Source organism: Phacochoerus africanus, chromosome 10 (genome assembly GCF_016906955.1).
Source record: "Phacochoerus africanus isolate WHEZ1 chromosome 10, ROS_Pafr_v1, whole genome shotgun sequence".
In the NCBI taxonomy this organism is placed as follows: domain Eukaryota; kingdom Metazoa; phylum Chordata; class Mammalia; order Artiodactyla; family Suidae; genus Phacochoerus; species Phacochoerus africanus.
In genome coordinates, this window is record NC_062553.1 from 60,518,352 (window position 1) to 60,545,072 (window position 26,721).

The 26,721-nt window shown below is 34.1% G+C and overlaps 1 protein-coding gene across 3 annotated transcripts in view; it reads left to right on the top strand.

Moving 5' to 3' along the window:
• Window positions 1-9,661, top strand: part of ADGRL3 (adhesion G protein-coupled receptor L3) — a 512,757-nt gene extending 503,096 nt beyond the window's left edge. For all 3 annotated transcript variants that reach the window (XM_047798807.1, XM_047798808.1, XM_047798809.1), the window contains one exon: window positions 8,007-9,661. In XM_047798807.1, the coding sequence (XP_047654763.1) occupies window positions 8,007-8,809 (803 nt within the window). In that variant the 3' untranslated portion in view covers window positions 8,810-9,661. The remainder of the gene's footprint in view (window positions 1-8,006) is intronic.
• The last annotated feature ends 17,060 nt before the right edge of the window (window positions 9,662-26,721 follow it).

A 26,721-nucleotide genomic window follows, 5' to 3' on the forward strand; every position in this document is an offset into this window, starting at 1 on the left:
GAGTTCTCTAAAACCCCAGATATCCCCAATACTAGTCCTTTGCTGGATTGCAAATATTTGTAAATTTGTTTGCAAATATTTTCTCCTGTTCCATAGGGTATATTTTCATTTTTAATATATATATACATTTAAATTAACATATACCTGTGTTTTCAAGTTGTCCCTATACAATTTGTATTTTCCTTTCCTCAGTCATTTTTCCATTCTTTATTATCTAACATAAATATATATTCTGCCTATCATTTCCATACATGACCAAATTATATTTAATGAAATGGGTTTTTCTAAACTTTTTTGCTTTTTTGGTTAAATGGCTATGCAGGGTGGAAGATTGTAATAATGCACACTGAGAGTGTGTTAGAACCTAGGTACATCTGTCCATAAAGAGATGAAAGAGTTCAACTTTGTTATTTTGCTATGCCAAAGTCCAAACACCCAGTTGGAAAATGGAAAATGGAATTATATATATTGCTTGATATCATGAAGTTAGTACTTTTATTTAAAATGTTTAAAAAATAGTATCCTTATGATCATTTTATCAGATTTATAAGTTCACCTAATTAGTATACTTATTATGGTGTACTAATAAGAGTGATTGTATTTTATTTTATTTCAATTTAAACAATTCTTCATAAAATTTTAAGAAATGTCAAAATCTTCTGTTGTGTCAACAACTGCTCTCCAAATTAGTGTTTTATCATAAATGTTGCCTTTTATTATTTTCATTGAAAACAACTCAATTATTTCTGTGATTGAGGGAGTGTTTTGTTTAGTTTTACCTTTTCTTTTTGTGTTTAAACTTTTTTTTTTTCAGCTCCTGTTCTGTGTTTTGTGTTTTGTTTGTATGGAAGACTGTAATTTTGCTTTTTTAAAATTTTCATTTTTAGCAAGCATGGGAATATATTCTTGCTTACACTCTGGGAAAGAGAACACCCTAAATGTGGCTTAATCAGCATTGTAAATCATTTTCTTTCTTTCCCATGGACTCCGATATGTGCATTGTTGGAACACGTGTGCTGTAGTGGCATATATTTTTTGAGTCTAACTAGTTGCCTGGCTGTAATCAGGACTATATCAACTGTTGTCATTCTAAATGTTTCCTTTCTTTTTTTCAAACACATTTGCCTGATTGACCTTTTTTTTTTTCTGTCTTTCTATGGGGCTGCTCCAGGAGCCATGGCTAATCATCTCATAAGCAATGCTCTGCTTCGTCCGCATGGTACTAACAATCCCTATAATACATTGCTTGGGGAACCGGCGGTCTGTAACAACCCTTCTGTCAGCATGTACAACGCACAAGGTGTGCTGGAATTTATCTTAATTTTTTCAAGTGAGGGTCCCATTTTATGGCCACATTTTATTTTTCTTTCCTTCCTCCTGCCTCTTCTTTCTTTTGGAAGCAGACACACAGACTCTTCTCACCCTCCACTACTCTTGGTGCTTTTATTTTCCATTTTCCGTAGGTTTTCCTTAGTAAGAAAAGGATTCCTTCCTTCTGATAAACAAATGCTTGATTCATCAATATGTGTTTGTTTCTCTGTAACGTTATAAAATGTATTGTGGTTTGTCAGTACTTTCCCTGTTGTTGATTGATTTCCATATTAAATACCTATGTGTGCATTTTGAGAAATGAGCTATTGGCCTAAGGTAAGTAAGAGAGGAAGACCTGATTCAATAATCTTAATGTTATAAGAGCAAGAAAATAATCTTACCCTGTGATACCATGAAGCACACTCTAGGCATAAAGCATCATTGTGGATGAAAACACTTTAATCAACTCCATGGAAAATTACATTGGAATGAGCTATGGAGGAAAGAATGGTGAATGAAATGGTAGCTGATCAGGTTCCTACCTTAGGTTGGTAGCACCTGTATAAACTGGCTCAGGAAGGTCATGAAATACTTTTTCTGCTATGGTGGCTGCATGTTAAGAACGAATTTTTTTTGTTGTTGTTGTTGTTTTTGGCCTTTTTTAAGGCCACACCTGTGGCATATGGGGTTCCCAGGCTAGGGATCTAATCAGACCTATACCATAGCTCATGGCAACACCAGATCCTTAACCCACTGAGTGAGGCCAGGAATCAAACCTGCAACCTCCTGGTTCCTAGTTGGATTTGGTTCTGCTGCGCCATGACAGGAGCTCCAAAACAAGGGTTTTAAATATGGTTCCTCGGTATATGCTCCAATGTCAAATGATTTAAAATTTTAATTGTATCTCAAACAAATAAGCACGAATCTCTTTAAAACCACTTTGCATGTTGATATGGCTTTACCTTTTCTAAGGTAAGCATATATTAGGGGCACAAGGAATTTAAATATATATGTATATATCATAAGTAAAGTGACCACATGAAAAAATTATTCAAGTAAAAGTTTCATAAAACAACAATTTTAGTCAGTGATCCACCTATTTAAAATTATATTTGAGAGAAAATTCACTATAACAAAGAGACTTCAGAGGTTCCTTCAAGTTGGATATGATAGATTAGAAATATTTTAACTTTCCCAGGAAATTTTGAATAAAATTTCTATCATCCTCTTTGGGAATGTGTGTGTGTGTGTGTGTGTGTGTGTGTGTTCCTTCTCAGGTAGAGGTAAAAGATTAGTAGCATAAGTGTGAAAAGCATGGTATGAATGCTTATTCCAGGAAAGTATGATTGTTGCAACATGGCTAACGGGTGTCTAAACCATCTGAGTTTCTCAGGTGACACCTTGCCAGATATGAAAAAATTATTTCAAAAATATCAAAGTCAGTAATGCAGAAGTGACTTCAGGAATATGGTCAAGTTGTCGACAGGATTAAATAATTAAGCAAACTGTCGATTTTGTTGGATTTCTTAAGACCTGTACTTGAGAATCATAGATTAGAACTGAAAGAAGGGATAGAACTCACAAAATCCACTTTGCCATGTTGCTGACATTCTGTCAGCCGCTGCTTAAGTATTTCCTCTAATGAGGCACTTCCTACCTCAGGATTTCATATATTCCATTGTTGAAATGTTCCATTTGTCCATTATTTTTTTCTTTCTGCCAAGCTGAAATTTGCCTCTGGCCATGGTGCTTAGGTTTGCCTTCTAGAACAGAGATGAGGAAAGCATTTTTCTGCTCTCTGTGGCAGTCCGTTAAATACTTGAAGGCGGTTGATCTGGCTTCTCGTAGTCCTCCATTGCCCTAGTAAAACACCCTCAGCACTATCAGGAGGAGAGATAGATTCTTCATGGTTATCCCTGCCCCGTTACATTGTCTAGCACTTGTCTATGTCCCTATTTCACTGTAGCCCTCAGTGCACTGAGGTACATAATGCACCAAGTGTGGTTTGGCAGACCAATTTTGTAGACCTGATAGAGGCTTGTTTGGGTTTTTTTCTTTATTTTCACTAGGCTAAGTGACAGATAATTTTGTCATTAGAAACATTTTAAAGTGTGCTAATATATGAATAAGTTTTGAATGTGGTTAAATGAAGATGTACACCACATCTGCAAATTAAATCTGTTCTCCATTATTCATCTTACACAAAGAATTGTTAGAAATTGTTTTAAAATAAGGAATAAATTTAGGTCACATTTTGTTTAGCTTTTGTGATTATTCAGATATAATTTCTAATATCTCATATAATGAAAAACTAACAATTATTAACCTATAGTTTTCTCTAATTCAATATCTGCCTTCTAATTTTATTACTGGTATACTAAATTGGGAGATTTTTCTAAGGATGGAACACTATTATAAACACTATCAAAGTGAAATTCTCACAAAAATTTTAAAATATTACCATGTAGATTCAAAATTTTCTTCCTGGGGAGCCTATTACTGAATATTGCTATTGAGGTTTATCATTAACTACACAAAGGATTTGTCTGAATGTATTTGTTGTTTATGCCAGTAAATTAAATAAATTCTACTTACTTTTCTTAAAAACAAAAATAAATAATTTTATTATTGGTTTTCAGAGTCAGAAATGGAGTTGTTCAACTGTTTTATGTTTTAATAATTTTTGAGATGTTAAGAAACTCTGGTAGTGCTTAAAATAACTTTCTTACCACTGACCAAAAATAAAACTTGGTGATTGTCATATTGCTACTAATCTTATGCTTTCAGATGAATGCACATATATTCTTACTGGCAAGGTGAAATCTTACATGAAATATAGGTGGCTGGGTATGTACTGGAGTGGTTTATGTTGAATTACCACTTGGTTCTGTTCTCTTGGTCCTTTAATTCTGTTGTTACCAATGCCATCCAAGCAAAGAAACATTCAGATTTAAAGTCTCCATTTTTGTGTGTGATGCCTTTATTTAAAATATATAAAGGTATATTTACAGCGTTACTGATGCATATAGAGTTAGGAATAAAGATGAATAATATACTTTTGTTATATTGCATTCGTATTCTATCTGTGGAAGTATTTTAAACCTCATGTATAGTATTTCTGGACTGTTATCTTCTTGTCAGTGTTGAATGCAATTTTTGTAGGATAAATCTCATTATAGATTAAACTGTCAACAAAACATAATGTAGAGAAGTCATGCTTTTGCAAGTTAATTTACATTTTAAAGTAATTTAATTCAATTCTAAAACTAAGGAAAGACATGTATCTTTAGGGTAGAATATAGTGATGAATACATTACAGTTGTCAAGAATACAGGGTTATGTTATAAAGCGTATGGATAAATATTCTGGTATGGCTTTCGAAGCCTAAGGCAGATGTGAGGAGAAGGTGATGGATAGTGGTCCACAGAGAAAATCGAGAGTTCCCTTCCTGGTCCCAGACCTGCCCCTGTTAGCAGAGCGGTGTCAGATAAGGCTGAGTCTCTCTTGCCTGCAGTTTCCTCATCTTGAAAAGCAGGAGTTGAACTTTGGTTATCGCTCATGTGCTCTCCAGTTCGAAAATGTTATCATTTACAGAAGGAGCCATAACCAGCCTGTAGACCATTTCCATCTGTTGCTATCCTAGTTTGGCTTTTTATTTCAAATTATTTTTCTAAACCTATTTTGAAACTTTTAAAAGAAATTGTCTCTGCATTTTGAAATATTGTTGGCCTTTTATTGAGAAGCAAATCGACTTTTAAAGTACAAATCTCTAAAGCAGTGGTCAAATTATAACAACTTGGAATCTCTTGAAATGATCTAGCCCAGTGATTTTGCTGGGTTTTATTTTGTAATGATTTAACCTTCCTGTAAACAAAATCAGCAACAGCAGGTCTTTTTGATCTGATTAAAACAAGAAGCTTTTTTTTTTTTTTAATTTGCTAGGATTGTTTTTAAAGGGTCAACTTTTAAAATGTTTGTTTGCATATGATTGTGTAATGATCCAGAAAAAACCTGATATTGATTTTGGTGGTATTTTTCCACCCTTTCATTTTCTTGATACAGAATAATAAATGGATTTAACTTTTTTCTTTTTCCATGGTTATACAACTTTTGAATATGAGCTCCCAAAATGACAGTATCGATCAGTATTATTTACAAATGATGAGAAGCACATTTGTTATAAATTCAGAGGGAGGAAAATAACCTTTGTACCTAAGCACAGAAGATGCATAAGAGAAAAAAACACAATTGTGAAAACTTCAAAATATATTTTTTCTCTGTATATAAAGATTGTATTTATAATCTTACTGAAAAAATGTTAAAAGCAAGTGTGTCCTACCACATCCGCAAGCACACATATCTATAATATTGAAATATAGTTGTGGGAGTGGTAATAGCTTGCCCTCAGGATTTTACTCTTTCTGGTTGGTGTGATAATTTTAACTTTAAAAAAAAATGTGTATTTGTTTGAAATTTGCAAACTGAAGAAACACTTATTAAAGACTCATTTTATTAGCATGTCTTAAGGGGGTTTCTTATTTTCTGACTAACATTTCAGTATTTTTAATTATGATCAACCATGTAACACAGACTCATGAATTTCGGGGCAGGGGAATTATTTCCTTTGACTCTTTTTTCTGCATATCATCAATTTGCTTTTTACTCATGTTTCTTCTACTGTCGCTGTAAGCTTACTTGTTGTTTTTTCTTTCCTTTTCTTCATGCTGTCGTTTAGAGCCGTACAGAGAGACAAGTATGGGAGTAAAGCTAAACATTGCATATCAAATGTAATTTTTTTTAGTTCACTTTTATTGCATCACATATAGAAGATGTAGTTATTAAAAACAGTTCATCTCACAATTTAAAAACTAAAGAACCAATGAATTGACTTATCTAAATATATGTTAATAGAGATTAGACGCTTTTGTTGTCTGATTCTTTTACTTGTGTCACATAACATAGTTGTTAAGTCTCATGTAACGTTTGTGTGAGTTAAATTGTTTTTAAATTAAGCATTTATTTTTGCTAAGTAATTCATAAACTTTTTTCATTACTACATTTCATCATACAAGTTACATGTCACATGCAACAGACCCACTTTATTTTACTATGGCTGTTTTCAACCCGTACCTAATGCATTGACAACAGAAATGATAAACACATGTTTCAATGCATCAGTTGCTGAACCATAACCATCAAGCATATACCATGGCAGCCTCTGCAGCAGCAATCACCCATCACATACGGCCCTTTAAAAAGCATTAACTTTTATTTTTTCTTAACATTGTTGATTTGTCTACAAGATATCTTGACATGAAAATAAATCGCTTCACCCTATGTCTGTGATGGCTGCTTTTAACTGTATTTAATGCATTGCTGTCTTTGAAAACTGTGTTACTTTGAATACAGAGTGTGCATCAGAAGTCCATTTAAAAATTGATATATTTGGGACACTTTATTTAAACTAGCAATGAAATAGTTGAGTTTGATAAACATAACTGCATCACAGATATAGAATGAATGCTGTATTTTCACAAGTTAGCGATGTATTGAGAAGTTTAATAGAATTCTTCAATTAATTGTTCTATAAAAGATACCCTTTCTTATTTAGCAGTATTGGTTAAATGTTTGTGTTTTATTTTCTTTTGTGGTTGAATTTGAAGTGATTTATGGAAATATTATAGATTCATGGATTTCTGTTCATTCAAGAAAATGCAAAAACCTTGAAGAAGCATGTGGTCAAATTAATTTCACTGCAGCTGTTTCTTCCCAGAACAAGACGTTTAGTCTCTTAAACCTAAAATTTATTATGCACACAAAGTCATCACTCATTATGAAATGGAACTGTTAATATTGACACTATGGTTTTAGGAATCAGATCCCCCATATGTCCCTACACATTCCTTTGTAGAATTACCTAATGACCCTAAACTACTAATGGATTAATATATAATAGTAACCAAAGTGTTCATAACAGAAAAGAAAATTGGAAAGTAAATCCAAATATTTCTGTTTTGAAAAATCCCTATGTGCAAATTATTTCAATGTGCCATTTATTTAACTAGGCATTATTTCATGATTACATCATTCTGACAAATTTAACATAATCCTTTTGTGGTTTTGTGTGTAGAAATAATTTTTAATCTTACAAAATTACATATCAAATTATTAGAAACTGCTTGAATCTTTTACTTTGACCAGTATATCCAAAGTACCACACATGAATTATGTTAATATTATATCTCTTTCAGTGTTAAGATAATATGTAAAATTAAAGGTAATGAATTATTGAATTGACTTTGATGTGTATAAATTGAAAGCTATGAATAACTACAGCAAAATTTTGTCTTTTTTCCTAACTTAAAACCAAATTTGTTTCAAATACTGTCAGGCAATGTTTGGGTGGAAATTGCAAATTTATAGTTTTTTTTTTAATTTTCTTAAAGATTTACTTAAAATACTTATTTTCTGTTTATAAGAGTTCTACCAATTGTCCAAGTATACATACACATAGATACGGACATACAGATTTAATAGTCTTTTTTATTTCCAAACATTTTATGCTTAATTAAATTGCTAGCAATTTATACATACTTCATAGTCGGGTGTTTTTGCTTTTGTGTTTGTGTGTATGTGTGTGTGTGTTCTATGGCCCACTGGATATAAATGTCATAGTGTTTTGTAATCTTTTTCAGAGGGGCTTCTGAACAATGCCAGGGATACAAGTGTCATGGATACTCTACCACTGAATGGTAACCATGGCAATAGTTACAGCATTGCCAGCGGGGAATACCTGAGCAACTGTGTGCAAATCATAGACCGTGGCTATAACCATAACGAGACCGCCCTAGAGAAAAAGATTCTGAAGGAACTCACTTCCAACTATATCCCTTCTTACCTGAATAACCACGAGCGCTCCAGCAGCGAACAGAACAGGAATCTGATGAACAAGCTGGTGAATAACCTGGGCAGTGGGAGTGAAGATAATGCCATTGTCCTGGATGATGCCACCTCCTTTAACCATGAAGAGAGTCTGGGCCTGGAACTTATTCATGAGGAATCAGATGCTCCTTTGCTGCCCCCAAGAGTTTACTCCACAGAGAACCACCAGCCACACCATTACACCAGAAGGCGGATCCCCCAGGACCACAGTGAGAGCTTTTTCCCGTTGCTAACCAACGAGCACACAGAAGATCTCCAGTCACCCCACAGGGACTCTCTCTACACCAGCATGCCGGCACTGGCTGGTGTGCCTGTGGCAGAGAGCGTTACCACCAGCACCCAGACGGAACCTCCACCGGCCAAGTGTGGTGATGCCGAAGATGTTTACTACAAAAGCATGCCAAACCTAGGCTCCAGAAACCACGTCCATCAGCTGCACACCTATTACCAGCTAGGTCGCGGTAGCAGTGACGGATTTATAGTTCCTCCAAACAAAGATGGGACCCCCCCAGAAGGAAGTTCAAAAGGACCTGCTCATTTGGTCACTAGCCTATAGAAGATGAGAGGACGTTAAGCCAACAAAACTGCGAACACCTGGTTGACTGTTCTGAGTTGATATAAGCAGTGGTAATAATGTGTGTACTCCTAAATCTTTATGCTGTTCTTGAACGACAAACACAAACTCTCAGATTCCTTTTTTTTAAAAAAAAAAAAAAAAAACAAAACTTGGATTTTTAGGTCAGCCCAGGGGAGACAGATAACTGCTGAAATCCCCCTGTGCCCTCTGCTTTCCTGTCCTTTCCCCCCTCAGATGGAGACTTCATTATGTTAATGAACGAGACACGAAGAAAATGGCGCTCATTGTGGCCTTGTTGAATTATGTTGTGTTTGTTCTAACATCTCTGATGCTCTGTTACCATAATTACAAGGACCTGATTTTTTTTAAAGGCCAGAACGGTTGTTTGAAATGAGTAACAATGCTGCATCTAGATTGGAGTGCTGCACAAACAGAAACGCAAAGCAAACTCTATCACATAGTGGATTTTAGTCACTCACAACCTGAATTCATCATAGCAGGAATAGCTGTGGTGTGCAAAATAGAACAACAAAATCAATAATGAGATGGAGAGGAATTCTAGAATTATATGCTAAATGCATATTTTATGATTTGCTGTATTAACTGATGATAAAACTAATGGCAGAAAAAAAAATGAACAATTTCTATGTAATGTACAGATACTAGCATTGCACATGTAGTCTGCTTTCTGTTCCTCCAGAATTTGAGTCCTGTTAATGTAGTGGAAAAAAAAGAGACTTTCTTTTTCTTTCGTGCTGGTCTTGCAAGTTCGTCTACCAGTAGGAGAGCAAAGATTCCTTCCTTTCTTCTTTCTTTTCTTTCTTCTTTGTTTCCTCTTTCCTTTCTTTTTTTTGCCTTTTTTTTCCTTTAAAATTTCATCTGGCAAAAAATAAATAAATAAATAAATGAAGCTATCACTTTATAAAAATCATTTTCTAGTAATGCAAACAAATTATTTTTTACAAAAAAATAAATAAAATAAATAAAATTAGACCTCCTTCCCTCACTATATATCTTTATTCAGTCAGAATATTTCTGAGAGCATTTTTGCAAATTAGAGCAGGAAGAACTTTTCTGTTTACAGTGCACATCTGTTGTAATGCAAAGCATATTTGGCAAGCAGTTCATCACGAAGACAGTAGCTATGATTCTAGAAGTCAAGAGGTGTCAATAGAACTAGTGGGGCTTCTGCATGTTAAAAATGGTATCCCATAGGTGTGAAAGTGCTGAATGCTCGTCTGATCTCCACGTGGGCACCCGCACTACCAATTTTTAAAAGAAACTCACTCCCTTTTAGAAAGAATCGAAAGGTCAAGTTATCTTGAAGTGATTTTTTAAAAAACTTCTTCTGTTTATTAACAGGAAAGTTTATTTATTTGACAGGATTTTAAGTAATGTAGGAATATATGAGGTAAATTAGCAGCACATATAATTTTTTTTTAAATTTATGATCCATTTTGTATGGTCTCAAAGTTGGATGACCTCATTACTAATATTTGTTGTAAAAGTGAAACTTGTTTGCCAACCAATAAACAACTGATTGAGATTTAGAATATATTGTATTGATGTATGTACTATATGATTAATTATTCTTTTTCATTTTTCTTGCCTTTCTTTCTGTTTTCAATGTATAAACTTTGCTAAACCTCTATGGCCCAAATGAGCCATGCAAAAGAAATCAATCAGCCTAAATGAAAAACTAAGCACAAAATTATACAGTTTTTGCAGACAAAGTAATCCAGAAAAATGGGATGGGCATGTTTATGCTGGCTAAAATGAGATGCATAAACTTACTTTCGGGCAGGTTAATATATAGGTTACTGTGTGCTTATTTATAAACCATCTTCAGTTGTACTGCTTATTATAAAAGTCAGCTTTAATCAGAGATTTTTAAGTACTGAATTGGGAGAGTGTGAATCATATTTTTTTCCTCCCTTATGAGCTTCATTTTGATGTTGGAAATTTAAATTCACTCAATTGGCTAACAGCTGCAAGAATAATGCAAAAAGAATATCCATTTTATAAAGACAGTTTAAGACATTTTTTATGCTAACTTTTTGTTTAACCTGTATAAGGTTAAAGTGGGAGGGGAAAAGTCCTTTCAGAACAACTTTCTAGATGCCCAGTTACTGAAGAGTCTTTACCAGCAGTGTCCAAGCATAGAGACCCTCCCAGGTCTAAGAATGAATTTACTGAATTATCATTTCTATTATGGGATATCATGGTGATTTCTTTTTCTTTCTTTGTTTCAAAAAAAAAAAAAAAAAGCTAAACACCAGCCACCTATAAATTAATTTCTTAAATTATGAGGAGGACTAGTTTAGAGGATAGTCAGTAATCTATATATGCAGTTTTAAACTATATGACAAAAGAAAAAATTCTGTTCTGGGCCAGAATACATCATAATTTTAATATCACCTCAAAATATTGTATGTGTAATTCCTCTTTAGTCACTTGAGGTATTTTTTAAGTCTACAGATCTTCTCTAAATCACAGGAGACCCACAAGCTTTAATATAACTAGGTTTTCTCATGCCATATATGGCAACACTAGCCCTGGAAAGGTGGTTAGCCTATACGTTACACAGAAGACATTTGGTACTGAAAGAATCCTTCTTAGACATGTTTAAGGTAACTTCAGAAACACAAATGTAGTCTGTGATTATGAGTACTTAGGCTTGTTATGCCAATCCAGCAGTAATTTTTATGAAAGCAGCTCCATCCATCAGAAGCAAGTTTCACAGAATAATGGGGAAACTACCTCAATTCAGGTTGCTGATGCTGCCAATTCTTGATTTTTGATATTGCTACCTCCCTGCCCATTATCTTTTGTGTTTCATTATATGGAAATTGGAAGCAGATAGCCTTCCCAGCTCTACACAGGCCAAGTTGAAGAAAATCAGTTGAGCACATAAACTGGTGCAGAAAGCCATTCAGTCCTGTTAGTGACTACCAAGCTCCTACATCAAGACGAAAGGGTGAGATTTATGAACTTGCATTTATCATAATTGGTGTGCTTTCAGAGAGACTTAAGATCCCAAAGACGTTTTGACAGGAAGAGATTATTCCCCTCAAATTCGATGTGACTATAGTGAAAACAAAACAGTGGATAAGAGTTAATTATGTATACATTGCAATAGAAATTTGTGTATATCAAACATTCATTTAGTCCACTTTACTCATTACACTAGCAAGGATTTTATTCACTTGAATATTTCTATTTCACATGCATTTTCATGCGTAGCAATTGATAAATTAATAACTTTAAAATTCTCTTGGTTTGACCATCTTTGACTATTTTTAATATACCCTTTGATGGTCATGATTTACTTATTTGAATATTTCTGATGTGTTTATCTGATTTTTCATTAAGAAGTAAATTTTTATCAAACATACAATATATGCATAGCACATTATTTGGATAGCTGGAGGCAAAATTTATGCCAATAAAACAAACAAATTATTATTTCCAAGTAAAATGATGTTTTTATAACATTTTACGCTTGAACTTTTTTTCCTCTTTGGGGGCTATTTCCCATGATATATTATCAGGACACTAGCTAACAAACTTCATGTTTAGTTGATTCAGAAATTGTTGGGTTGTCATATCGCCCATGTTCCTAATTAATAATATTTATGGAGAAATCTAAATTTTTGATAGAGAAATATGGTGGAATTCCAATTAAACTTTTTGAGCATCTGTCTTTGTTTTCACTCTATTAAAGTTAAAAATATTGTAGTTAAATAATAAATTGCTATGCTAAAATAGTCATAATGACAAAAAACTGGCATGAAAACAATTCTCTTGTGATAAAAATAATCAGAAAATATAGATACCAAATGCAGGTAATGGAGACCCCTTAACTTCCTATAATACAAATTCAAGTTCAAATATAATTTATGATATATATTTGTAATGTCCCCATTAATCTAAAAATGTTAACATATTGATGAAAATTATTTAAGATTTCATTTTTTAATATTAACTTGGCATGACAAAAGTTTTCATAAAACTAGAGTAAGTATATAAGTGAATTAGTAATATCTATAAAGAACCCATAGACTTAAAATTTAGGCAATATCTTCCCACATGTTCAAATCTGTTGATTAATTCACTTACTTCTAAAAATGACATTAAAAATTGCTTCAAAGATTGACTTTCTGCCTTATTATAGAGACAAATGGGAGAGGAAGATATTTCATCTGGGTTGTCTAAAAGATCAACTTCACACTAATCAATCGTCACTTTCTATTAGTGAAAGAATAATTCATTTTTAGAAGTTGTCCATCAGTACGGTACCAAAGTGCTATTGCCTGTGGCATTTTTCAAAAAACAGAAAATACTGAAGAACTACTACACAGTCAATTCAGATTTAGAGAGAAATTTAGAGAGAGAGAAAGAACTCAAACCCTAATTTGATTTTGAGCAATTCTGAAAATATTGACAAGAATGCTCTTTCTTCTCTAACAAAAATAGTTAAGATAAAATATGTATGATCTTCCCAGTATATTATAGTATCAAGGTATTAGGATTAATTATGTTTAGTAATTCATAATTGTGGCTCACGACATAAATAAGTATTATGCATTTCTAAGTAATACTTTAAATATATCTTACGTTACATCTCTGCACATCAATAAATTGGGAAGACAGAAGAACACACATGAGGCGACGACATTGCAAAATAGCTATGGAAGCATTTTTGTGCCAGTACATTCTACAAGGAAAGTTTCTTTCAGTTCCTAAAATAGATTCAGTGGATCCCAACTGTAAACTCAGTTTTGTAATCAGCATATAGGTCCCTCTTAAACCATCTGAAAAAGATTGCTAAGTATCTAAATTTTCATTTCTAGCCTAGAATAAGTTAAAGTGTTGGTAACGGCTTCTTTCCTGCTGAGGCAGTAAGAGGACTCTCTCCTCTTTACTAATTAACCTGATGATTTCCTCTTTGCTTTAAAAGGGAAATCAATCTTTAGTTTCCGCCTAAACACATACTTAGGCACTCCATTCCTTTTATTTTCAGTTTGCAGGGTAAATTTTCAGTTTGCAGTATGACAAACTTTGTGATTTTGTGATGAAACAGGTAGTTATTATAATTTTGCATACTCTCATTTGAAATGAAGTTACTGCTATTCCCTCTTTTTTTAAAAAAATATGTCGGCACTTCTTTAACATCTAGGATCTTTATTATCCAATGCCTTTATTTCAACTATGTTTTGATGTTTCTCTCTCTTAATAGCAGGTCATGCAAATTTTTTAAATTTGTGTCCCTTTAGAGTGTTTCAGAGGTAACCACGAACTATGATTTTTAAGAAGGCAAGTGAAAGGAGAACTTTGATTTCTGTGAAGAAGTCAAGGAAGACTATACAAGATAAAAATCTCTATTGGGATAATGCAGTCTTTTTAATCATGATATGAGCAAAACCAAGCTGGCAAATTTATGGTAAGGTAGCTGAAGCTAGAGAAAAAAAAATTCCATGAAAAAATAATGAAAAACCTTAAACACTGTACCAAATTCCATTGATATGTTAGAAAAAATTAAAACTGAAGTTAAACATATTATAATTTTAACCTGCCGATTCCACTGAAAATACTAAACACTTTTAACGCTCTTTAGATATTTTTTTGTCTAGCTAGACTTTGTTTCAAAAAACATGAATATTTCATAAATATTTCTTAAATATAGGTATTTTTGCTCAATTCACGTTCACTAATCTGCTTACTCTCTTGTATGCCAACACAGTTAATGCTACGAGTAGCTTTGTACGTTTTAGAGCTTTATTATGAATCTTTCTAATAAACATTAAATTAATATTAAATTGGAATTATGTACATTGTGAAAAATAATTCATAACCAAGCAATATCCATATTATAGGATAATTCATTATATATATGAGTATTACTTTGAGACTGAACAAATAATTATGCTGCTGAAAATATTACTCTCAAGTCCTTCTCTCTCTTCAATTATTGTAGTCAATTCATAAAATTCTGCAGACAGTTGTGTCCGTGATGTGTTATCAAAGTACTCCATAATCCAAATGTGTCTAAAAGTATTCCCAAGGCTTCTTTCATTCTAAAATGCTAAAGGAAAGAGCTTGAAAGAAGAGAGAGAAAGTAAATTTGTCTTCTAAGGGTCTAATTTAGATAAACGTTGTCACTGAGAATGAATAATTTTAAAATGAGAATGTTGCACTCTGTGATCTGAGGGAGAGATTATTAAAGACTTACTGTTAGTCCAATATTGGAGGACTTCAGATTTTAAAGGCGTTAAGTTTGTCTCAATGGCCCAAGACTGCAGAATCTCACACTACATTGGCAAAGAAGTATTATTTAAAATCTGTACCTAAAGTGGCTTTTTACAGGTTAATTCCTCTGAGTTTTCTGAAGGTGAAATTGGCAAAATAGTCCTTGCTTCAAAATGAAATGTATTGGTTGACCTCAAAAACAAAATGTTTGGCAAAATTCATGAGTGTCCTCAAGCCTTTCTTTAATAGAAGGTAGAGGTCTTGGGGGATGGACTCACAATACACTGACTAGAACAGAGTGTCCTCTTATGCCAACCACTGCCTAGGCCTCTGAAACCTTTTTTAATGCCTTGAATTTCAACTTGTCACAATGTCTTATGTTTTGAATGACATTATGAATCAAGAGAGATGAGGAAAAAACAATAAAAGTTGGTTTTCATGCCTCATTTGAAATAAAGATTTCCTTTACCATCCTAAGTAATAAAAGATGATATGTCTTGAAACAGCTGTGGACAATCAAAATGTGTTCATTTATAAACAAGACTTATTTGTATAGTCTAACTCTGATCTTTGCCTATGAATTACAAAGACAAGAATTGCAGGAAGAGTCAACTTGACTTTCTTTAATGGCTTCTGTGAATGTACTGGAAAGTGGAAGAATAATTTGGAAAAGTTTTCATGCTGTTTTCGCATTTGCCTAGCATTGAATCTAATTCAAGATGCATCTTTTTTTTAAAAAAAAAGATAGTTTATTTTAAAAACTAACCACTAATTAAGCTATTTCTCACTGACAAGAAAAAAATCACTTTTTTTAGGAACAAGAATATAGTTGTTGCAGGATTTGGTCTCTTACATTCTCATATATTTACACATGGCATTAATCTCATCATAGACACCTACCAGATTTCAATATGTTGGATTTTTTTTCCCCTTGTTCAAGCTTTCCAACATTTTTTTCTTCCTTAAATGCTCTGTACAATCACATGTAAAATCATGAGCTACAAACCTCAATAAAAACAATCTCAGTAAACAAGAAGTAATGTAGTCACTGTTATTATATGGAAAACCCAAATTTTTGGATTGGGGACTGTGTTTAAAGCTGCAGGATAGTAACTGAAACATGGACCCCTAATATATTGTCTTAATATCTCCTCACCCTTCGACCATCTCTCACACATTGAAAATAAAATGTGAGGCTATTTTCTCTATGTTTTCTGAGAACAGCTGCCACCCAAGGTGTCTATTTATTCTTTCCAGGAAGATAAGGAAGTTAAATTGAGAACTTTCTGTTTGCCCTTCTAGTTTGCCAGTAATATGATATAGTCAAATGCAGTCTTGTTTCTGCTGCCTGATCAATTTATTTCTCCTCATCTCAGACCAAGGAGTAGGAGAGTCAGTCACCAATGAACCTCTGGTCCAAGGGGGAGTTTGAAGCTCTGTGCTGTGATGGACCATTCTTCTTTTGAATAAAGGGCACCATGAATATAGTGTGTGTTGTGGGCCATGAAGACAGATAGTATATAATCATCATTCCGCAGTGTCAGGGATTCTGATTATGTACTTTACTAATTCTTAGCATTAGTAAAATAAGTACAAATATCTGCTACAGAAATCTAATTTGGATGCCTCTACTTTATAATATTGAAAAATACATCTTCATAAGAAATATTCCAAAAAGGAAACAGAATCAGTAGCTCCTGACGTCAATATGTGTTTGGCACTTTACATTGCCATATTTGATCTTTCTAATAATATACTGAAATGGAATTTTTCATACTTTATGAAGGAAATGGTAATTCAGGTCTCACTGTCATAGAATAGTGAGATGTGGACCAGATATCTCAGTCTAAAGCCTATTTTATTCTTTTTTAACTAAACAGGCATCAACTAAATGATTAGTTGAAAAGAAACTAGCCCCTCCCTTCTCATTTAAATAAAAGGAATGAAACAGTCATTCAAGGAAACCTTAAAAAAATGGAGCCTGCTTTTAAGGAGCTCAAAGTTTGTGCAAACTCCATTTTAACAGGAAGTTGAGAGAGAGACAGACAGATAGAGACAGAAAGAAGTATCACTGATTCTACATCTTTGAACAAATTACCTTACTAAGAACAGCGCTTTTCATCTCTACAGTAAGTACCATATCTAATTTTTATGTGGTATGTAATGGACTTGGCACACATGAAACCCTTGTGAAAATTCTTAAACAGATTTTTTGTTAGTACCAAATAGACTCTGTGTGTGTGTCTTCTTTTTCAGCAGGTCTTATTTGATGAAAAAAAAATGTTTTTGGGTTTAAATATATTTGGGAGATGTTGGACTAAACAAAGGAAAATAACTTTTTTATTATAAGATTTAAGAGAATTTCAGAGGGTATACTACAAAATCGAAAAGAAGTGTATATTGCACTGCTTTCTAAACTTATTTGGACTCCAAATCCTCAAATAACCTGAAGAGCAATAATTTAAAACTATTAACCCATGGAACACAATTGGGCAAAACACCACCCAAAATATTTTGTTATAACTGATTCTTTTTTTCTCCCCCTGAGTATTTTACTTAAATGAAAAGCTGGAGGTGTGACTCTTTCAATATTAATTGGTTTTATAACTCATGATACAGAAAAGTGACAAAAATACCTCCACTAAGTGGCTGGTTCCAATCTTTACGTGGAGAAAGAGCAATTAATAGAAGAATGCTGCCTTAAGAATTCCACCCTAGTCATAGAATCCCTTTATTTTAGTGTAGCTTCCCATCTTCTAGTATTTGGCTGTAGCAACTGGAGAGAGAGGTTTTACTCAACAACCATGTTTCTGTTATCAAGTATGATGTATTAGAGGAGAATCTTGTTAAAATGCAAATTTTAACTTGTTTAGTCTTGGTGTGGGTCTGAGATTCTGCATTTCAGAATAGTTCTCAGGGCTGTCTCTGCAGCAATTGCCCTAGTACCAAGGCTCTTAGACTGTCTGCCTCTTCAAGAACACACTGTGCCTTGCTATCAGGATTTTTTCCCCTAAAGTGGTTACTTTTAGATACTAGGATATTATGGAAAGGAGAAACAGATTTTCTAGATTGTGACCAATTTTACCAAAAGGTAGATTTGTTAATATTTTTGGAAATATATACAGAACGGAGTCTCAAAATTGTTAATGAATAAGAGTGGTACCAAAGCTGAAGCCATTCCTCTTCTACTATACCATTTTAGGTTAAACGTGACATGTGAATATGGTGGAGTGTCTGTGTAATTGCACACATGCATGTAATTGCATGTATATGTAAAACAAAACACACATATATAGCAATTGCTTATTAGAAAAGTGGTATTTTCCTCATACTCATCTAAATCACACTAGAACTAGGCATTAGAGAAATGTCAACTAATTTTGAGTGTGTAAAAGAACAATTTGTTGCAATTGGAGATACTAGTCTTCCATTTGTATGTAAAGTGGTTATTAATCACATACTTAGGTATGACAAATAGTGAAAAAATTAAAGAAAAAATAAATTCCCAAAAAGTAACATCATTTTGAATTTTATAGATAAATCTATTTCTAAAATATCAGTTATGATTATTTATTTACTTACAGTGCTAGAAAGTTTATTGCCAGTGAAGAGTCTTCTCTGAGTAGAATATCTAAGAAGATAAAATTCAACTTGCTTTTCTCTCCTTTCCTAAGATATTTCACCAGAATTTACCCTCAGTCACAGCAGCAGAAAATATAAATGTCTTATCTAAAAGGATCAAGGATGTTAATTTGGCTTGAAGACTTTTTATGTATAAATTGAAATAAAAGATCTTGTCCTTGCTGGTGATTGTGTGTTAAGTGTGTCAAAACACATCATGATATTGAACAAAAATGTCTGAATAATGATGAAATAAGTAATCTTTATAATGAACATGATCTTTCAGATAATCACAATCCTCTAAAAATGACTCATGTCTGAGTCTCTAAAATATTAATTAACTTTATATTTCCAGTTGGGGAAAAACACCTCTCTAAATGCTTTTATTTTGATTTTGATAGCCATGCTTTTTCTCATATAGGATGTAAGGACATGTATTTCATATTTGGTGTATAGCCTTAATCCTACCACTTAAATCATGTTCCAGAAATTAACAATTATTCTTTAATGTTGGGGGAAAAGATAAGGTTATATTAAAATATAAGCTCCTTTTCTTGTACCTTACACTGTTTAAAGCTCATAATTTCTCACATCCTTAGGAAGTCTTTAGCAGTGCTAATTTGCAACATTCTATTGCAACTGATGAAAATAGAATTTCATTAATTTTGTTATTGCAGAAAAACACACTAAGAAGAAATGGATGCAAATGGAAAAAAAGTATAAACTTTCTTTTTAAGTACGCTCTTTGTTTTGTTTTCATTCTTAAGTATAATGTGCCATTTTTTATAATCTGAAATTTTAAAATTACAAAATTGTTTTACCTATTGTAACCTATGTATATATAACTTGCTTAAAAGTTGGAAAATAATAAGTAATGACATTGTTTGGTTTTAAAAATTCAAACTGGAATGTATTTAAGATTGAGACATCAGGACCAATTCAAATTCCTAAGAAACACAAAATTGTGCTACATTTTATTCATTTATTTTGAAAAGAGTGATTAAACTTATCATGCTATTTTCATGTATTATTGTTAGGGTCAGTTAAAATAGTTAGCTCAGTATTTCCCAGCCCTGGCTGCAATCAGAATCACCTAGAACGTACTAGGAAAAAAAAAAAAAAAGCCTAGTCCTCACTCCATAGCAATTAAATCTGAATCTCTGGGTGGATAACCAGGTATAAATTAGTTTTCAAGGCCCACAGGTGATTTAATGTGCATTTTGGGCTGAGGATCACAATTAACTGTTTAATTGTATAAGTATTTGCATCAATCATGTTTAAATACTCTCAAAATATTATAAAATGTTTCCTTGAAGCAGAAAAGATGTATAGGAAAAGAAAAACAGAAAATTTCTTATCTGAGTCTGGTTAATCACCTAAATGGTTTTCCTCCCACTTAATAAAGATTAATCATATATTGGTCAAATAAAAATCAACTGAATTATTGAATCATTTTTCATTAGTTAATTCATAGAACAAAAACTCTTGTTGAGAATATCTAGCTTTCTATCACCATTTTCAGTATCCATGAAATAGAAAGTCATTTATTAATTTTAAATCACACATAATTCACAGATAAATATCAGGAATTATTTCCATGGAATGAATCCTCTTCAAGTTTTCCCTGAAAATTTGGATATTACCAAACTATATATCTACCTGGTTTTTAGCAGTATCACAGCTGTTCAAAAATCTACTCATTGTAAAAGTGAATTGCCTGTAATTCCAGAGAATAAAGCTGCAAGTTGACGAAGGATAGTTTTTATTTTATCATTTAAAATGCAAAAGAGATAGTAAATCAAGTTTCTTCAATAGAACTCCCAGCTTATCTTTAGCATCTGTTGACCACTCAATTCACATTCTTCTTTGTGTGTTTTAGTAAACAACTCATATTGATGCCACAAGGTTTCTCTAAACAGGAATAGTTTAGAGGACCCCAAGGAAGGCAAGAGAGAAATCAGCCACCATTCATCAAGTAGAAATGAACTTCTGTTGGGTTCTCACGACTACTAGTCTTCTTCAATGGTCAGCAATAATATATAGAATTAATACATCTAAATTACCTAGATACTTAACACATAACTTTCATGGATAGTAGTGACTATTTGTAGCACATCTTTAGAAGGCTGCACCTAAGAATAGGGAGAAAGAATTCCACGATGTTTTATGTCTGCTATGGTCAGGAAAAAAATACATAGGGGGTAATGGTCAGTGTGCAATTTAGAGGCCATCTCTTTTTTAATACAAATATCTGATACATAATTTAGAAGAATCCAGAACCCTAACTCCTTTTTGATGATAGCTACTTCAGTTTTATGGTGATAGAAAATATTTTACAAGGAAAGCAGAAAAATTATTTATACCATTCATCCCACTTCTTTCTCATGTTTGCCTTATATTACTCATTGGGCCATATTTAGAAAGATTGTCTTTCCTGTTATTTTCATAGAGCTACACCTAAGCTCCTTTCCTCTGTTTACTTGTCACCTCCCTCCATCTGACCACATCCCCGACCAGTCTCCCCAGGTTCAGGCTAAATTCTATCTACTCACATAGAAATGCAAGATCTCTTTTCTCTTCATTCTTTTCCTACCTATCAATCTCATTATCAGTCTCCCTCTTATGTTTAATCTTAGCCTTACTCATTTTCCCTTTTTGTTTCTGGATTTCACAAAAGTCATTTCTATCGTACATGATATTTCGCTCCTCCACAAATCAGCAGCATCATCTCTCATTCAGTCTAGAGATTTACTCATCAGCCAGTCCCTTCTTGTCTCAGTATTCTCAAACACACTTTTGTCTTAGTCCTCAGGCACATTTTTTTTTCTAGGTAATTTTCATGCATCCATCTCTGGACTTCTCCACTTATCCTTCTAAACCACCTACTTATTCTAGGTAGAGTGTAAATTCACAGAACTGCAGACCTGAAACAACACTTGAATTCATTTAGTTCAATCCCTTACTTCACAGATAAGTAAACTGAGGACAGCGGAGGACATGTAATTTTTCAATGTCATACCTCATTCATGCTGGAGCTAATTCTTGGACCAGGGTGTCCTGATCAGCATATTTTCTACTATGTTATTTTTTAAAACAATTTCCTGGCTAAGCCTTCCTACTGTGGTATGTCTGCCTCATGGAGATCTAGCTTCTCTCTTCCTAGGGTATTTTGGGATCCTTTTGTTTTAAGTAAGAGGACCATAACTCAAATTTGCTGAAGCTAAACAAATGAAAAACATCAAATATCTTAAAGGGATTTAGTGACTCACATAATAATGGAGGAAAAGGGTGAGGCCAAGGCTAACTGGGAACCAGGGCAATGAACACAGTAAACACTTTCTCTGTATCCCACCTTTTCTGTTTTTCCCTGTGTGCCAGCTTGGTTCTTTCATTTCCTCCTGAGAAGCAGTATCTTGTTATGGTTGCGTTTCCAGACTTTGAATCTAGGCTGCCTAAGTTAAAACCCTGCTCTCTACTTTCTAGTCTTGTGATGATGAGCTCAGTTCACTCCTCTGTAAAAAAGGGGATGATGATAAAATCTACTGAATAGAGTTACTGAGATGATGGAGTCAAAATCAAAAGTCATTAAAGTGTTTAGAAGTGTGCCTTACACAGATACCTGCTTAAGAATTTTTTTCCTATTCTTACTGTTGCAACGAGACAGTCTCTTTTTGGAGAGAGTCATGTTTGGCAGCAGCTTTGGACTTTTGATTAAGTAGCTCTGTGAAAATATGAAAGGGCATTTTGGTTAGAAAAATCACAAAGAAGGATTCCAATTCACCATGCTTGGTTCTAACACCTTACCCTGGACGGATTTTGCCCAGGGGATTGAGGACCATGATGGGAGTGGCTTGGGTTACTGCTCATAACTCCAAAGTCTTACCAGGGGGATGCTGGATAGACACACTTGAGTAGAATCTGCTCTTACACTGCTATGTTTCACCTAGTCCTTCCGAGACGTGAGCCCTGTGGACATCACCCTTTCACATATAAGTGGTGCATTCACATCTTACTGACCATAACTGTTTATCTTGGCTCAGTTCCAGTTCTATCTTACCAGTATAAAGCTCACCAAAAGCACCCATTAAACCCATATTTCAATCAGTATTCCAAAGTGGCACCTTTTCAGTAGTTACAATTAATTTCACTCCTCTCCTTAATAAGCATTGGATGGTGAACATTAGAAAATCAGAAGGGAATGTTTAGATCTTCTCATTCTTCTCTCAGATCAAGGTCTGGCATTTCACTCTGTAAGTTTGAAAATTTCAAGTAGAAAAATATTACTTTTGCTAAACTCTTACATGTCCTTGAAAAGATAATTAAATTGGTTTTGATGAAAACTCTTTTCAAAAAAAAAAAAAAGGGTAGAAAGGAAAATGCTATTAGGTTTAATCCAGGATTAGCAAGAGATATCCAGAAAAGCCGTTATTCTCACCAAGCCTGAAGGCTTAGAGCTCAGGGGTACACTCCACCACTGACACATACGTCTAAATATAAGGGTGGTTACACTGCAAAAGAACGCTGCCACCAGTCAGAGGCAGTTGTCAGAGAGAACCGTGGGGACTTTTCCCAAGTGTATGGTCAAGACACCCAAGGTAGCTGCTTCTTACATCTGCTGCCCAACCAGTGTCTGCCTCACCTGCACCCTGTGAACATAACTAACCTTCCAACATTCTTGCCCAACGCCCCCAGCTAGTGATTGTTTTTATTAAAGCGGCCGTGAGAGGCGTGCCCCACTGGTTTCCCTGGTAACTAATGAGCCAATCTGACGTCAATCCCGTCAATTCCGCGTATATCTGGGTATTTCCCTTCCGCTTGGGAGAGAGGTCTGCTGCTAGATCCTGGTCACCTTCTGCCGCACACGGAGTGAGGGGTGTTGTTGCTCCAGGACCCTGCTTCAGGCATGTAAGATCCCTGGTCCATTAAACCACTGATGTTCCTGTCGCTGACTTCCGGCTGTTCGGTCTCAAATCTGGGCAAGCATAGGCCTTGTAGCACAGGCCAGTACCAAGGTATGCCTTGAACAAAAGGAGTTTTATTTGAATATGGATTTCTGATTTTATCTTCCAACACACACACAACTATTGGAAGGAAAAATAAGTGAAATATAAGTATAAACACATTAATTCAAGTCTAGCAAGCAAACGTGAATCCTATCAGTTTTCTCCCAGTTTCAGGAAGGAGAAATGTGTTTGCAACCGGCTCTGGGGTCCTCCATGTTCTCTGAGTTAAGGAAATCAATCCCTTGCAGAAAGCCCTGAGATCTCCAGCTCCATGAGAAGAATGACAGAAGTGGGAAACAATTAGTCCTGCCTCTTCTGCTCAGTGATCCATCTGACTGTAAAGTTGCATTTTAGTTATCAGTGTCTTTAGTTTTAAGTGGAAGTGGTTATTGTGATTTTGGTGAATAAACAACTAGAAGTGGTACTAAATTTTGATTTTTCTTCTGAAGCATTCCCAGAAATATGAAAAGCCAAACAAAAATAAAAGCTAATTGAGTGGTATCATTTTAAAAAAAAGTATTCCAAAGCTGAGATGAATCAAAAAAATTATTATTTCTAATAGATTTAATTTTTAAAAAAGCTACAAAGGAGACCATCATAAGAAAATGATACAAATCTTTAATTAGAATAATTAAAGTCTAATTGTGATCTAATTACAGATAAGACTAAATTTTGCCAAGTGTAAAAGTAGAGTTCAACTGAGAGGTAATGCTTTGTTGAATGTTTGCTAGATTTCGAAAGCCTAGATTTTGGAATTGTGGAACTTGATTACTAAAAATGGCCTATTCCTTTATCTGTACAGGCTTTACATTAAAGCAGTTGCATAATCTTAGGACAATAAAGCTGATAAGACTGTTCAGCCATTTCTTGTCATCCTACATGAATCCTAACAACAGACAAAATCAACATATACCTTCACTTTTCTCAGAAGAATAACAGCTTCAAGAACAAACCAAAATACTGAGGATTAAATCACACTTGGGGCTTATACAGTTGCATACCCAAAGTGTTTGAAAACTCTTTCAAGAGAAGGGACTGCTTAAAGGGATTATAACTCTCAAGACTATTGTAACAAAGTGTATTGTGCTACAAATAAATCCTAATGTGACTGTTACAGAAAATAGGTGCTGTAAAGACCATTCTTTAAGGGAAAACACAAGCTGTCTATGCAAATTATAAAACCTTTTTGATTAGATGAGCTGAAGCTCTGATGTCTCCAGAGTTTTAGAATGCTATTCAGCAATTATGTCCCTATTGAGATTAATTATCCCATTAGATATTTATTTACTGCTACATATTAAGTTACAGTACACCATTAGAGTCGGTGGACTAATAAATACATAACAGCTGCTAGACAGAAACAGCTTAGCTAAATAATTATTTCCAATTATTTCACAAACATTTAACACTATGCCCAGAAGAACCCCCTGCCCAAAATAGACATTTAAATATTTTTTTGAAATGAGAGGATGGATGACCTGATTTGCATTTTATTTGGCTGCTATTATCTGATCTCCTTTGTAATAAAGCTTATAGTGATCTCCTTAGAACTTTAAGTTGAACCTCAAACTGTACTAGGCAGGCTTGGGGAAGGAAAGTAACAGAGGAATGGAAAAATGTAGAGGGTCACTTACAAGTAACAGGAATTTTTAAATACATCATGCTAGGGTTATTTCCTCTGCGAAAGCTACCATACCTTGGCGAGAGAGTGTTTATTGTTATTAAAAACTGAGACACAAAGGACTAGAGATAAAGCTTTTGAATAACTGTTTCCATTTTGCAGTTCTTCAAAAGAAAAGGAAAAAAAATGATCTTCTGATCTTCAACTAAGCTTAACAGTTCTCCAGTAAATGAATGTTTATATTATACCTCTTATTCAAAGAGTTTGAAAAAATTTTCAAGCCTTCCAAATAATCTCTGTCATGATGACATTTCTGTAGCAATGAATATAAGGAACTTAAGTTCTTAATCATGCTCTATTATTAGTTGAATTAACTAATTAATTTATTGCTCTATTTTGTAAGACCTATTGGAGAAGAGTGAATGGACTCACTCTTTGGTGAATAAACAACTGCATGTTGTGCCTTGACCCTCATAGAGAGGTGGAATAGTTCTTCGTTGGGATGAACACAGTATGGCCTGAAGCTGTTACTGGAACACAGCCATGCCTTGTTCCTTAGGTGTCATCTATGGCTGCTTTTGAATGACAGAGGTAGGGTTGAATAATTGCACAGAGATCTTATGGCAGACAAGCTTAAAATACCAACTATCTAGCCCTTTTTAAAAGAAGATTGTTGGAGTTTCTGTTGTGGCTTAACAGCAGCAAACCCAACCAGTAACCATGAGGATGAAGGTTTGATCCCTGACTTCACTTAGTGGGTTAAAGGATCTGGGGTTGCCGTGAGCTGTAGTATAGGTCACAGACAAGGCTCAGGTCTGGCATTGCTGTGGCTGTGGCATAGACTCTGATTTGACCCTTCATTAGGGAACTTCCATACCAGCATTTGCAGTTTTTGCAGTTTTGTAATTAAGGGTACAAATTCCAGAACTAGAAACCAGTCTTCAAATTTTGGATTATTTCTGATTTAGGCAAGTTACTCAACATTTCAGTGCTTCTGTTTCCTCATCTGTAAAACATAAGTAATGCTTTTACCTACCTCACAGGATTGTTATGAGGACTAAATAAGCTAATCTATGAAAAGCACCTAGAACTTGAGATACCATTGTATGCCTGACACACATAAAATGTGTATAAATACTAAACTATAATTATTGTTACTAACAAAACCCTGATATTAAGTGACTGTTGCAGTGTGTTCAGTTACAAGTTAATTTAACCCATCCTTTTTTGTAGCGGGAGGTGATCAATGAAATAGAGGTGGAAATTACAGATACTGCTTCTAAGAAGTCTCCTTAAAGGGGGTTCTCTCAGCTGGGCACTGTGTCCTTTATCCTTCTTCCTTTTCCTCCTTATTCTTGTTGGAATATAGCAATGGTGGTTGGAACTCTAGCAGCCAT